General features: G+C 42.8%; 2 protein-coding genes across 8 annotated transcripts in view; both read right to left on the minus strand.

The window, feature by feature from the left end:
* Positions 1-1,199: 1,199 nt before the first annotated feature.
* On the minus strand, positions 1,200-9,950 carry pgm2 (phosphoglucomutase 2). Of its 7 annotated transcripts, none has more exons than XM_061771259.1 (13): positions 9,736-9,949; positions 7,700-7,867; positions 6,544-6,735; positions 6,096-6,179; positions 5,824-6,017; positions 5,294-5,483; positions 5,112-5,209; positions 4,101-4,281; positions 3,916-4,009; positions 2,953-3,082; positions 1,860-2,055; positions 1,607-1,733; positions 1,200-1,518 (listed from the first exon to the last, which is right to left on the minus strand). In XM_061771259.1, the coding sequence occupies exons 1-13, from the start codon at positions 9,808-9,810 to the stop codon at positions 1,502-1,504; spliced, it is 1,746 nt and encodes a 581-aa protein (XP_061627243.1). In that variant the 5' UTR covers positions 9,811-9,949; the 3' UTR covers positions 1,200-1,501. The 7 variants fall into 7 exon arrangements, with proteins under 7 accessions (XP_061627243.1, XP_061627242.1, XP_061627241.1 ...); XM_061771258.1 differs by having other exon boundaries at positions 1,600-1,733; XM_061771257.1 differs by having other exon boundaries at positions 1,607-2,055; positions 9,736-9,950.
* Positions 9,951-10,738: 788 nt separating this feature from the next.
* Positions 10,739-14,829, minus strand: part of zcchc7 (zinc finger, CCHC domain containing 7) — a 45,534-nt gene continuing 41,443 nt past the window's right edge. The window contains exons 8-10 of the mRNA XM_061771261.1: positions 13,071-13,166; positions 12,118-12,235; positions 10,739-11,898 (exon numbers count right to left, since the gene is read on the minus strand). Of these exons, the coding sequence (XP_061627245.1) occupies positions 11,324-11,898; positions 12,118-12,235; positions 13,071-13,166 (789 nt within the window). The 3' untranslated portion in view covers positions 10,739-11,323. The remainder of the gene's footprint in view (positions 11,899-12,117; positions 12,236-13,070; positions 13,167-14,829) is intronic.

The following is a 14,829-nucleotide window of genomic DNA, read 5'->3' on the forward strand; positions in this document are numbered from 1 at the left end:
CGACCAGGGCCCAAGTCACATTTGATTCATTTTGAAAAGGTCCCCTGGGGGCCACGGCAAACTTAGGATGAACAAAATCATGCAATGAATGACTAAATATTAGGGCCATTTGTGGGTTCAATGTTTGGACACTTTGTATAACAGCTTAGGGTCTACTTCTTGTTTTTAGAACTGCCTGGCAGCCGGTATATGAGCCAAAGTTGTACGTTCCCATACATTAATCGTCCATCCTAAATCAGTTTCCCAACCTTTGAGCCAAGGCACTCATTTGACCTTAGAAAAATGTCACAAAACATAAATACTGAAATGATGATCTCATCTCAATGTAGTCAGAAATGGAGGTTTGTGAGAACTGGGCCCGCTTAGTTCAACGCAAATCCAATAGCAACGGATAAACAAGTTAATTGTACCTTCTGCCATCTAGTGGACGACAATTTAATTGTTCTCCTTATCACTATAGATCGGCTACATGGATGCACAAAGATGCATTATTTGTATGAAATGATTTTGACGCCAGTTCAGTGAAATTGGACAATTCCTCTCAGCACACGTGACGACCTCTCGCGGCACACTGATCGGGAATCATTGCTCCAGATGATGTTACAAACGACCAGGATTCTTTAGAAATATTTAGAAAGATTGCACTTCCTAAAATTTCTCCAGGATCGAAATGACTCCTTAAAATGTCGTCTATTTTTCATTAATAATCAGCTGACAACATTCTTATAGCTCTTGCTACTTTATGGCCAGAGAATTCAAAAATCACTTAACTCAAAATTGGGAAGGGGTCACTTAGGTCGGAACTCTACGTAGGGTCACTGATAAAAGTACACGTCTAATGGTTTCCCCAAACTTATTTTACTTTTTTTTTTACAGTACTGTACTCTTCTCTAGGATCTAGTCTATGAAAAGAGACCACGATTACGCATACTGTACTTGGTTACAGTCGAGCTATTCCGGATGCATTTGGTTGCAAATTATCATCGTGCAGTCTAATGGATACGCTAGCTCTGTCGACACCATTAATAAGTGTATTACAGAAGGCAAAAATTATTTAGGATCAATGAAATACAATGCGTTTATGACTACGGCGCTCACAGAAATTAAAATCTTTTCGACATGAAAGTACTCCCAACCGTAACAAAACTCAAAATGTACCGAGTGCATCAAGACAACCATCCAAAAAGCTCCAAAAAACATTAACATTATGAAAATGAATACTTTTTATTTGAATGAAGACTTTTTATTTTCAAAAAGAACCTCCTTAAATACCTTTTAAGATAATATTGCTTTTGATGCGATTCCAGACATATGGAATGCTGTTGTTGTTGCCACTGGTCCTCTGGTCTGTGCGATGCCGATTTGGAATGAAAATCACGTGTATTTGACATATCGCGTGTTTTATCACATCAGTTCTATTCTGGCTTTGGCTGCAGTTTGTTCTTCTGTGGCTCAAAGAAGTTTTCAACGATTGCGTCGACCAGTTGGTCCAGTTCCTTCTTCAGGTGCTCCAAATCACTGTCGACAGAAAGGAGCACGATTTCAGAACGAGCACATTTCTCGGCCGTTAAATGGGCGTGATCGTCCTGCTTTTTGTACCCGTTACCAGGGGCTGCACACAGCTCGGTATAGTATTTGATTTTGGGTTCGGTGCCGCTGGTTCTCATGGTGGCCACGCCCCCGTTGGAGAAGGTGAACGTAATCATCTGACTCGAACGGGAGGTGGGAAGGACCTGAGGACCACGCAATGCGGCGCAGAATAGGCAGTGAAGAAAAAAAAAGAAAAGAAAGAAAGAGATTCTACCCGCAGGTTTGTTATGATCAATGTAATAAATGTTTGGGAAAAAAAATAAACGTACAGCCTTGTTATCGGACTGGTTACTGTCGAAGCCGGTGGTCAGGTCGCGGACAGCGGTGACGGAGAAGGCGCCGCATTTGCTCGGGTAGGAGTCCGTGCCGTCGCCGCTGTAGTTGCGCAGCCGCTCAAACAAGCCGCGGATCACATCCTGGTCATGGCAGATGAAGTAAGAGTTCTTGCTGAGGTGGTAGCCGTACCTGAGAAGTGACAGAAAGCTATATATATATATATATACACACTGTAGCGGCTTGCAAAATTCTGTCATTTGTGCATCTTTTGGTCATTTACGCACCCTCGATAATGGTGATTTTTTTGTTTTATTTTGTTTTTATTTGATCTTTGCAATTGTCAGTCGTGAAATCGGTGTTGCTAGCAATGTCGCTAGACAACCCTGATCAACAGCACTCACATTCCTATTGATGGACTTCCAAACATGCATTCACTCAGAAGCACAGTATTTTGATTAAATGACGTTTATTCTATTTATTTAATAGAGACTACAAGAACACGTTCCTTCAAAGTAGCGCGTTAGGTTAGCGGTGCTCACTGACGCATCACTTGGGATGCCTAACTTGCGGATCCGCTACGGGTGTTGATTTCATATTTAAAGTGTTGACGTATTTTCAAAGTGGATTTCTATGGCAATCACGTGTCTCAGGGAAATCCCAAAATCCGGGATTTACAGTCACCCGTGACATCAATGAGTCACGCCTCTTGTGTCGTTGCGCACAACGGGAGAATGCAATACGATATACTCCGCTAATATGAAGGTGCACAAAAACCAGACTTACGCACGAGCGGGAGAACCTGACGCAATGTGACTGACAGGCCACATAAGTGTCATGATGGTCAAAGTTTTTTTTCTTTTTTTTTTTTTTTTTAAACTGTGCTTAGATGTTGAACAATTGATTTAATCTACCTCAGGTGGTAATGTACATTGGAAAAATGTTGGCAGTTTGGCAGGCGGTCTTTCATGGTTTAGGTTTTTTACATACGTTTTTGCATTTGATGGAAATTGATTAGTTTGTTTTTCTAGGCAACAGTGAGTAAAGCTTGGCAGAGGTAATATTCAGTGTGTAAATGTGTAATCTTACTCTTCACAGATGGTTGTGAGTTGCTGAGAAAGACTTTTATGTTTCGATGCCAGGTAGGAAACCATCTCTCCTGTTATTGCAGCAGCGCTCACTCCATCTTTGTCCAACACTGAGGGACTGCACATGTAGCCTGCCCCACACACACACACACACACACACACACAATGTGCAATGGAAAGCAATTTGATGACTGTTGCTGCTTTGACATCCACCACAATACCCAGAATAGCGCATTGTGCCGGCATAGACGTATGCAGTTTGATTAAGTACTGAAAATCATTATGTGGGTACAGCGGCGTGAAAAAGTATCGCCCCCCCCCCGTCTCAAATTCTTATATTTTTGCATCGTTTCCCCACTTCAATGTTTATGATCATCAAACAAATGTAAATATCAGACAAATATAACCCAAGCGAACTTAAAATGCTCCATTCATCGTCTATACTTTTAATCCTGATCAGAAGCTGTTGTTGTAAAAGAATACAGCAGAACAAGTTTTTATTTTCTGTTGTGGACCTTACTCGATTGACTGGTTACCCTAACGCTAACCTAACTTCCCAATTCCGATGTCTGTCAGTGTTTCTTAATGGCTGGCAGTCCAGTTTAGGTCTTGTCCAGCAGCAAAATCTAAAGCACATGACCACAATTGAAAGCACTTTGTGACATCAGGAGGATGATTAGAATTATTCTAATTGAATGCCACGAAGACTTAATCAGAAGATTCCTTCTATTATTTCATTACGCTAATAGGATAGCTGCCCAAGTCATTTTCAACTGACTGTCACGTCAACAAAAAATATCGATATGTGCTCACTAAAAATGTCCTTTTCCCTTTATGTCTGTGTAGATTCTCAGTCATCCGCAAAGGTTGAATCAAGGAAAATGTTTTTCGCCTGGTTATCCAAAAGCGCTCAAAAAATGACGAGACAATTATGCTACTAGGCTAACGGTGTGTGTGTGTTTACCTATGGCCTCCTCAAAGGCAAACAGAACAGTCTTGCCTTGATCTAAAAGGTCTCTGGCTCGGTTTCCCATCCATTTGAACCCTGTCAGTGTTTCCTATTCAGAAAGTTCATCAAATTTAATCCGTATTTTGTAGTTACATTAAAGGTCGTGCCAAAAAGTCACTTGTGTGCTGCGTCAGCGTTACCTCAAAGTGGAAGCCTTCCTTGAGGGCGATGGCTCGCAGAATCTTGGATGAGACGGTGCTGGCCAACATGTAGACATTTTTCACAGCACCAACGTCAGGGCTTTGCTCTTTCCAGCAGTGGAACATCCACCAGCCTAGTAACGCTCCCAGCTCGTTCCCGCTGAAAACTCGCCACTGTCCGCTGGCCCGCAGAAATTTCACAATATACATCAGCGAGAGGTTTAAAAAAAAAAAAAAAAAAAAAAGAAAACGCCATTCTGACATTTATGACATTTCAAAGAATTTCTCCTCTGAAAAGGAAAATGCATGCACATGCCGTGCGCCCATACAAAATGGTCGTCTTCATTAAAGATTTAACAATGTGAGGGTGAACCATATCTGTAAACGTTTACTTCGCACTATAAATCCATCAATCAATTTTCGATACCACTTATCCTGTTCAGCGTCGTAGGAAGCCGGTGTCTGTCCCAGCTGATTACCGGTAAAAGGAATCCTACACCCTGCAGTGGTTGCCAGCCAATCACAAAGCTCGAAACGTAATGGAAAAATATTGGAAAAAGGCACGCAAAAGCTTCGCGTTCACATCGTGAGACTGACAGTAATGTTTTTTCTTCTGCTTTTTTGCGGCACTTTCAAAAAGACGGACCAGCCTCATCAATTTCAAGTTGGGTAAGCAGCCGCCCATTCCAAGCATTCTTGTTTTTCTAAGTTGTTCATTTTTCTACACTCACGTGGCCACTGAGATTGTTCAAAAGTGACAAGTACGAGTTGCTTCTTTGACTTTATTCACTTTTCAAATTCATTTTAAAAGTGTCCTAATATTATCAGTGGCTAACCGAAATTTACATTTGTGTAACAGGTATCAATGTTCCAATGTTCTCGAAACAGTAAATGGAAAATTAAGAAGGAACAGATTTTTTCATATTTCAATCATTTCCTATGAGAAAAATGTTTAAAAAAAAAAAAAAAAAAAGAAGCCAACAGTACAGTCTGTTAAAAATCTCGACACACCTCTCCTGCCTCTCGGCGACAGCCAGTCGATCCGCATCGGGATCGTTGGCCAGCACTACAGTGGCCCCCTCCGTCGCAGCCAAAGAGAAGGAGAGGTTCTGCAAAACACGTCCTGCACATAAACGCACCGCACCTACACGACACGATTGTCCGCATCCCTGCGGTGTGTGTTGCGTGCATACCAGAACTCCCTCTCCCTCCTCAGGATTGGGGTACTTGACAGTGGGGAACTCGGGGTCCGGGTCTTTCTGTTCGGCCACAGCGTACGGCGGGTGAAGGTCGAAGGCCTCGAAAGCAGACCGCACGAATGCGTGGCCGACGCCGTGCACCGACGTGTGTACGATTTTCACCTCGCAGCTCTTGTTTAATTCCCTGAAAGAAGAAAGAACCGCACTCACGACTTTGTATGCGAGCGCGTTTCAACAATGTAGCGTGGCATACCTTGCATATCGTGACAACCAATAAGCGTTAGCAAACTTTGCAACAGAGGTTTAATGTGCAACACAGGCAATGTTCACATGAAGACGGACGGATATTTTCAGAAGTGGGTTTCGGTAGTGATTGCTAGTGTGACGAAAGTTCATTCGGATCCCTTTCAAATCTTGTCCGATGGAAACAAATGTGCAAGCAGAGTCGGAAGCGGAAATGAAACATTTTAATGTGGACAACCTTTCGCTTAATATTGTCCACTTGTTTGTATGTATGTGGCTACCTGTGAAGGCAGTGTTTCTGGATGGCTTTGAAGTAGTGTGTGTGGATGTCCTCAAGCGGGTCCTTGAGCAGGGGGCTCATCAGGGCTGCCTCTGTATTCCAGGCCTCTGACCAAGGCTCCAGATTCTCCTCTATGGCCTTTGAGATGCCTTTGTCGTGAGGGGACACAATCTGGGCACCGTTGGCCCAGTATACCTAAATCACAGGCGGCAGGTGTAAACAAAAACAAATTCTTCAAATAAATAAAAAAAAAACGAGTGAATGGAGTGTTACCTTGTAGCCATTGTCTTCTTTGGGGTTGTGCGAGGCAGTCACCATGATACCAGCACACAAACCCAGGTGTGAAACTGTGAAAGGCTGCATAGCGAAAAGAAAACAAACACAAAAAAAAAAACACACACACCAACAAAGATCATGCCTGTGTTCTTCAACTGGATTCCACAGCCAAGAAGATGTGGATAAAACATTACGTGAAGGATGCAGGGAGGGAACTAACGGCATATGTGAAGGGGCACCCGCAGCAAAGTTGATCATAAACATCTTATGTAACGTGTAGTCAACTGCGAGAAGTGTGTTTTGGGAATGGAATTTGCTCTGTAGCTTTTGTCCCACTATACCAGAAGTGAACTTAACCGTGCTGCCGTGATATTAACTACATTGGCGGTGAACTCCTGCAGTCGTTAGAGCGGTTGTGAGACGTGAGGATGAAGCAGCACTTTACCACGAAGGGAGTGGGGGTGATGTCAGAGAAGAGGTGCACAGGAACCCCCCGGCCGATGAACGCGGCGGCAGCCAGTCGGGCGAACCGCTTGCTGCTGCCCCCGCTGGGCGGGTGGGCTCGGGCGTCGTAGCCGATCGCCACTCCTCGCTCCTTCAGGTTCACAAAACTGTCCTCTAAGTAGCGACACAAACCCTATCGAGTAAGAACAATGACAAATAAGCTGAATACAAGCGGGCAGTGTGACTTCAAATAAAGGTTAAACGTTCAGTTTATTCCTCCAGGTTAACACACACAAAAAAAATACTTAAAATTTGCACTAGGCTACCTATTTTATTTTAATAATCGATTCATCTGTTGATTGTTTATTCCATTAATCGGATTTAAAAAAATAGTTTCAATTTCCATCGCGGTATTAAAAAAAACCCATCACATTATTTCAAATTGACTGCAGCAAATGCACAAACATCAGTTTGCTCCGTAACAGCCGTCAGGAAATCGTCAAAAATGTTCAGAGTCTTATTTTCGATTCAACACAAAGATAATCAGTCTGCTTTCATGGAGGACTACAGAAATGGGAGAATATTTGCTGTTGAGAGGCTGAAATTCTGAGGATTTGGTCAATTTTAAGTTAAAAAATGTCTCTAAACCATTAATCAATCGGTTATCAAACTAGTTGTCAATGAATTGTTGCACATCTAATTTGTACCTTTGTTAAATCCAAGTGTGCCAAGTTGTGCTACTAGTGAGGACAAAGAGCGGATATGGACCTGATGCCGGATATCAAGGACCCGGAACAAACTCTCAAACAGCCATTTTTTAAATGTCGAATAAAATAAATCCAATTCTTTATCTCCAACAGACCGTTTTAGTCAGGGATCTTCAAATGGCAAATCAGCGCTTTGTTGTCTCAAACAACCTCATTAATCCGTTCCTCCGCATTCTGTTCTTGCTTGCAAAACACTGGACCTCATTCACACACATCTCACAAACTGGAATTTGTTCTTGAGACGGATAAAGAATAAAAAAATACAAAATAAATCACACTTTCACAATGTTTTGTCTGTGTGCCTTTGCGATTTCACTCGACATAAAACATGAACTAGCAACGTGAGCGTATGTGCTCATGTGCGTGTCGGCTGTTTATTTGTGCAGCGACCTGCGTCGTCTGGATGACGGTGAGGTCGTTCATGCAGGCGACGCCGGGGCCCATGGCTGCCCTCAGACCCGCCGTTCCGAACGCCATCCTGGATGAGAAACATTTCTTGAGCGTCTCCACCGCGCCGTCTTTCAGCAGCTTCTCCACCGCGCACACAGTCTTTGGATTCTTGGGTGTGAAAAGGCACACAAAACACAAAATGGTGGATGTAAAATGTCCACACACCCCAGTTCAATTGCTAGGTTTTTGTGATATTTAAAAACAGACCAAGATAAATCATTTCAAAATGCAACCTATAACCTGTAAAACCCAACTGACAAACAAGAAATCTTTCAGAGAGGGGAAATAAAAATGAACTGAGAAAATGTCGTTCATTGGGAGTCGGCATGCACCTGCCACCATTTTAAAGTGCCAAATCCATTTCCGTGTTCTTGTAGGCTTTTCTTGACATTTTCTTTCTACCTAGGCCTGTCACGATAATTACTATATCGACTTATCACTCGATAGAGAAAATGGACACGATGATTTTTCCGGACTCGATAAATTGTCATTGTTGCGGTGAGCTGACAAGAGTTGGCCGGCAGTGTCATTAGCCGCTAGTGGGCTACAGACGGGACCGGACTTCCGGCTAAATATTTCTGCCGCCGCAAGTACTTCCACAATCGCCATGGCGTCAGCGTTAGAGTCTTGTAAACGCCATCTACCAGTCAATGCAAAGGCATGCTCCCAGAGTAAAGTAAAACGGTTCAAGTTTCAGCAAACAAACAGCATTCTTCTTATTGTTATTGTATTTAAAAATTGGTCTTTGTGTGAGGCATCTGTAGTATTTGTGTGTGTGTGAACGGCAGCCGCGATGCACACGGCACCGCTGGGCAAAATGAAGAGCGATGAGGAAACTTTTTCGCTGGTGTAAACATTACGGCAACGAAAACTATTCCGACACGTTGCCGATTCTCTTTTGGAGCTTGTGGCCGATCGAAGGCCGACTTGGAGCCGGTCCGTCCCGAAGTGTCGAGCCATGCTACGAAGTCACGCAAGTAGGCCGGAACTCCTTTCAACTGTGCTTTTGCCGGTCGGTGTACGTACTGCCCCAAGTTTTCATCAACTGTTAAACAGGATGGGCAGATACGATCGCTATGTTCCCAGGGCGAGTCAAATAAAACAATGACTCTTGTGCTGTTGCAGACTTCCCCAAAGCAGGTTTTTTTTGTTTTACATTCCTCAGTATTATATTTGTTAGCCTTCCACAAACAAAGTGCAAACCCCCTTTTTTTTTTTTTTTTTTAATACGTGAGACGAGTTCAGCGCACGTCGTCATCGTCGTGCCCCCACATTGCCAACGCAAGAATGCGGTTGAATGTTTGGTGGTGGTCGGAGTGGCCGTAGGCGCAGAATGGCAGCCACGCTTTCGTCAGACTGCCCCCTCCAGGGCAGCTGTGGCTACGCAAGTAACTTACCACCACTAGGCTGTATGAATGAATCGTGTGCAACTGTCAAGCACTATATAAGTGTAAAGCATTATAAAGTACAACACATTATAATGTAGAAATACATGCCTCAGCAAACTACAACTGAAATAATGAAACAGAGCAGCAGTGTGTTTGCAAAGAAAGAATTCCTCAAACAACTCCGGTGAGTACACTTCTTTCCGTTTGTGCGGGTTCTAAGAGTCCATCTAAATGTAGTTATTAGAAAAGTAACATGTTCTGGATGGCTCATTAAGATGCCCCGCTGTGCTTGTACCGTTACAGACAAGGAGTTTGACACGGAATTCGTTTATAATTATTGTTTGTCAAGTGATGTAATTACAGCTTCGTAAAGTAAGACTTCTGTAGAGTTGCGTGTAAAATACACGGAGGTCAGTTGTGTTATGATTAGTAAGAAGCGCCCTCGCGTCATTCCAAGTCCGCTTCCTTCTTTCGTGACAATATATTTGCATAGCGATGCAATATATAATAATGTCGCCAGGAGAGACTTCACGTGACCTTTGGGAACCATTTGCAAGCTAGCAGGCTAACAGCTAGCTGTCAGCATACCTTGTCATATCGCAGCCATTGTGTGACAGCGCGGTCCACTTTGGCGTCCCCGCTTTTGGAAAAGCCGTCTTCCATGTTGCTTCTTCGGTCGATTACGGAGACTGTGTCTCTATTCAAGTGGAACTTCCATGTGAGGCGGGCGAAATGAGGCGAGTCGCTTCCCTCAAGCGATTTTATAGTCGCACACGGAAAGCTAATACGGGCTGCTGCGTTCAAGTTGTATGGGGAAATCCCAATTTCTTCTTTATTGGGCGGTGAAAAACGTCATATAACGGCGGACACTTGACAGCATTTGGAGTTGGTCACATTGGCCTATTGAATGAATATAACTAGTTTGCCTAAGCGGAGTAAGAATGGAAGACGAATAATGGGGTACACACAAAATTTCAGCAGCAGCAATTCGACACATTTCGTCCGTTACATTAGTTTTAAATCCATTATCGTACTTTGACTATTTACTTTGGAAAGTCGGGGTCATCGTTGAATTATCATTTATGTCCACTTAAGGCGCTGTAATATGAATGAACAAATGAATGTCACCTCGTGTTGCCTTCACATTTTAATGAAAATGTGGTAATATCGATGACGACAGCTTCGTGTCAAATAGGAGAAAAGTTCTCAGAAATTTGGTGAAGGGAAAAATGATCAGTGGCATGCATACTTTCACATTTGATGTCCTTGTCCTACAAGTAGATTCGAGGTTTGTTTGTCAGCCGAAAATCTCGGCATAATTGCTTCAGTCATTTTAAAACCTGGGGGAAAAAACTGAAAATTCAATAAACAAGAGTCCCTTTGCCTCACCTAAACCATTGCAGATGACCATGACCAAGATGACTGAGAAGCTACAGATAAAGTTTTTTTTTGTTTTTGCAATATTCAAGCATGTACTGTACTACTTCAGCAGGTCAGTGAAGATGAATGATGAAACATGAGTGCGATATATTCTGCTTACATCTTTTAAGAATAAAGAAGCAGGATTTAATCAAAGAGCTGTTAATCATAGTGATATTCTGTCATCTTTTATTGTGACATCTACATCATACACAATAAAGAATACAATATGAATTGTGTGGTCAATACTAAATGTAAAGGTTATCCAGGAAGGTAAAGCTGACTTTTCAGTGCTTCTAACAAGTTTTTGGTGAGGGAAACCACCCCGTCGTCTCTCCGGTCACGCTATTAAGGCTTTGTTATGTTGCAACCATTAACACCAACATTTCGTCAGGATAAACTTTAGATTGTAAGATTGAGCAACAGAGGTGTTTACGGCAATTCAAATTTGCAATTCTACAGTAATAAAAAGTGTTTGGATCCAATTCCAAGCAGCAGTTACTAATTTAAAATGTGTTCCAATCAGTGGCATAAAAAGACGTCACATTTTAACACTTCAAGAAGCATTGAGGGGGGGAAAAAATTGTAAATTGTACACTGATGCAAGAAAACAACCAATGCCAATTAGCAACAATTAATTTGATTGAGACAAAATTTGATCGAAAGACGATATGGATGAAAAGAAAGGTTGATCTTTAATCAATGCCAAATCCATAGCAGCGCGCACACGCACGCACGCACACGCACACACACAGTGCTATCGCTTGCGTTTCCTTTGCTTGATGTTAAACAGATTCTCATCTGTTTGATACATCTGTGCGGCCATTTTTGTATGCAGATGATTCCTTTTCTTTTCACGTTTGTCTTTCTTTGACTTCCCAGGTGCTGTCCTGAAAAGACCATCTTTGAGCCCCGCTGATGAAACTTCTTTATTCTTCTTTCTTTGACTCTTTTTGTTATTGTTGTTGTTCTGCTCTGCTTTTTCTCCTCTGCCCCGCCCCCTGGGAAAGTCCCCGCCCTCGTCCATGATGAGTTTGGCCGGAGCGGCGCGTTCTCTGGGCACCGCTCGTTTGGGCTTCCACCGTTTGCCGGCACTCTCTTGTTGTCTGTGCTTGTTCGACTTACTTTTTGGAAAAACTGCAGCCTCTGGGTCATCTCTGTCACGAAAAAATATATGGCTGGCGCTGGCTTTGTGGTTGCTACAAGTCCTATCGAATTTATGGTTAAAGAGGTGGCCGTTGTTCGTACAACTGACTTTGTGTTTCTTCTTCGGTGGTCCTGGAGTAAGCGGAGTCTGAGAATTGTCGGGCATAAGGCCATTTTCCTTCAGTTCTGGGGAAAAGAAGACAACAGTATTAATTTAACAGCAAGTTTATAATTGCGGTTGGGTTTGGCACTGCATCACACAGAGCATTTTTTAAGCTACATGACAGGGGCCAGATTATTTTAATGTAGTAATATGCCCCTCGAGTATTGGCTTTCATTTTGTGAATTGCATTAGCACATGATACGTTCAAATACCTGAATGTTTTCTTTTACTACATGACCAACCTTTAACCTTGAACTTCAGCCTGTGTTGTCTACGTTTGATGTCTTCCGTGGTGTCGTAATAGTTGATGAAGGGTGTGGTAGCATACGTCCCCCTGAACATCCGCTGCTGGGTGCAGCCCTGAGGCGCGCACAAAAAGGAGCATGAGTTGGCATGTCAATGTTTTAATAATCATTTTGAAAACACAAATGTACTCAATCCAGCATCCCGGATCTCATTTGTCATTGCGACAAATTGTACAGTCACCAGATATTTGAAGTACTGCAGGTGTCAGGGAAGCATTCATTTACCAACATTGTTTATTTATGTGATTGACAATCACATACATGCAAGTGCAGTTCTACATTGCTGCGGTTTACAACTGCAATCATTAAAAACCTATTGTGAAACAAGAAGAAATGCATGTTTGTAGACTACCACATTGTATCCCTTGGCATATTGGATTTGATTGTGTTCCAATACACAAGGAGATTAAAAATATTAACAAATGAGATTGTTTTTTAAATCCATGTTGAGATCACTTTGTTCCAGCTGTGGTTGTTGAAATTCCCTATCAAGAAAGCTGAGTTCAATGTTCTAAAATTCTGTTTATCCCAGTAGGAGACAATTTCTCTACAGTGTCAATCGAAAGTCAGTATTGTTAGCTTTCTCAAAGCAGATCTTTTTAATATGCATCTGGTGTTATTCCTGATTACGTGGGTGCACCTAACGTCTCGACCAATGATTAAATGAACTCAGGATGGAAACTGAACTTTTCATTGGTGATCTTCCTGAGGTATTTATAGAAGTATTCGATTTGGCAGAAGCAATGTACATTGAGTCAAGTGCCAGTTGAGTTTTGGAGACGTGTGTAAAGAGGCACATTCTTAATGTCAAGTCGGGCAAAGTCAAACACGACTACCACCACGCACTGAAAGCAACAAAGACACTTGATATACACTCCAATATTACTCACATGGCCGAAGTGTCCTTTTTTGGAACAGTTGTAGCAGTAGGCGGGGCTTCGACCATTGTCCTCCCCTTTCTGCTTCAAAGGAGGGCCCGTCTTGGTCTAAGCACAGAGGGACATAATTGGGGGGAAAAAAAAAAAAAACTGACAGGAAGGTTTAACATAAAATACTCTCTGGTTGGGATCATATATGTGCCTGCTCGATACAATGCGCTTTCATCTTTCACTTCTCTCCCATCATTCCCATGCGATTGATACGGTGAATACAGGCGCCGATATAAACTGCTGATTGCCGCGGCTATAGGTCGCCGCCTGTAATGACCCCCGTATGATAGGTGTGTATGTATGTGTGTGTGTGTGTGTGCGCGTGCGTCACGGGGTCCCGCCGTCCCTGATGGGCCGGGGCTCTGAAAGCCTCGCATGCTCCAGTAAGCACAGCAAATATACACTGATAAAGAGCAAGAGCAGAGACACAGCGCAGATGTCTCACACTGTCGCACGCACGCACGCACACACTCTTCAACACACGCCTCTAAAGATGCCCCGTCATTTTGTATGATTCCGAGATCACAAATCATTTGTGGCCCGTGTCATTTCTTGAACATAGCTTCGCTAATGTCAGTAGCCGCCTCCGAGCTTCCCTCTCTCCGCATCGCTCCTTCCCCTCCCCCTCCCTCCTTCTCTCTTTTAACGCATGAGTAGTTTTGCGGTAGAAAGGATGAATGCTATTAGAGCGTCGCGTCATTATCGGGTCAGACCGGCCGGGCCCATCTCCATCACAAAGGCCAGGAGATCACAGACCTCTTGCACGCACAAGCACACACAGTGAACACACACACACACACACACACACACAGGCTAAAGAGATGACGGTTGTCGTCATCGCAGCCCCCTGACCTCCACCCTGGTCCTATTCATGGTTCATGTAAATTGGCTGCAGGTCTCCCTGTGTCGCGGCAACCCCGACCTTGGGCTCGTCTTATCTCAACCTGCTCGGATCCGTGGAACCTCCCTATCGGGGGATCCAAACAGCTGACAGATTCTTTTTTTTTCCCTTTCTTCCTTCCTGTGTAGAGTCTGAGTCGTCCAGGTCATAATCATGGAAAAGAGGAAAGGAGGGAGGAAGACTTTCCAAACTGCACTGATTGAAAAGGTTAAAAATGTTTTATAAATAATAATAATAATAAAAAAAATGCATTCCTCAGAAGTGGCGATTTCCAGACCGAGATGATGTAGCACAGAAATGCAGATCGGTATGCATCATGTAGTATTGTTCAGGAATTTGGTAAAAGTCCTTGCAATTACAATAAAATGGTAAATCAAAAATCAAATCTAGCCATCCAGTGTCACTGTTTGCTGAATTTTATACAGCGGACTCTCTAACAATTTGATCATTTCTGGGACATTGGTTGAACTTTGATTTTTGCTGAATGAATCTGTTGCTGGGTAAAACTTATCTTTTATCAACAGTATAGGCACTCTTTAAAGCATCATTTTAACATATGTTATACAAATTAAAAAGAGGTTAATCACCACTACAAGTAAAATGTAAAAATTAAACACCGAAGGGGACAGAGTTTTGTCCACTTACTTCATTTGGCTTCTGGTGTAGATACATTTTTAAAATTATATCTATCGTTGCTGTTGGGCGGAAAACTCTTGTCCAAATTTGGTCAATTTCATATTTGTTTTTAAAAATCTATAATATTGGTCAGCCCCCATGCAGGTCTGCTATTTAACAAATTGACCGATTTCAAGAAGACTC

This window comes from Phyllopteryx taeniolatus, chromosome 4, assembly GCF_024500385.1.
Source record: "Phyllopteryx taeniolatus isolate TA_2022b chromosome 4, UOR_Ptae_1.2, whole genome shotgun sequence".
NCBI classification, from domain to species: Eukaryota; Metazoa; Chordata; class Actinopteri; order Syngnathiformes; family Syngnathidae; genus Phyllopteryx; species Phyllopteryx taeniolatus.

Coding starts and splice junctions, on each gene's coding strand:
- pgm2 (XM_061771253.1), bottom strand. CDS start 9,810: ATGGAAGACGGCTTTTCCAAAAGCGGGGACGCCAAAGTGGACCGCGCT. Junction 6,018..6,095: donor AAGAAGACAATGGCTACAAG/GTAACACTCCAT, acceptor CCTGTGATTTAG/GTATACTGGGCCAACGGTGC. Junction 5,484..5,823: donor CAGAAACACTGCCTTCACAG/GTAGCCACATAC, acceptor TTCTTCTTTCAG/GGAATTAAACAAGAGCTGCG.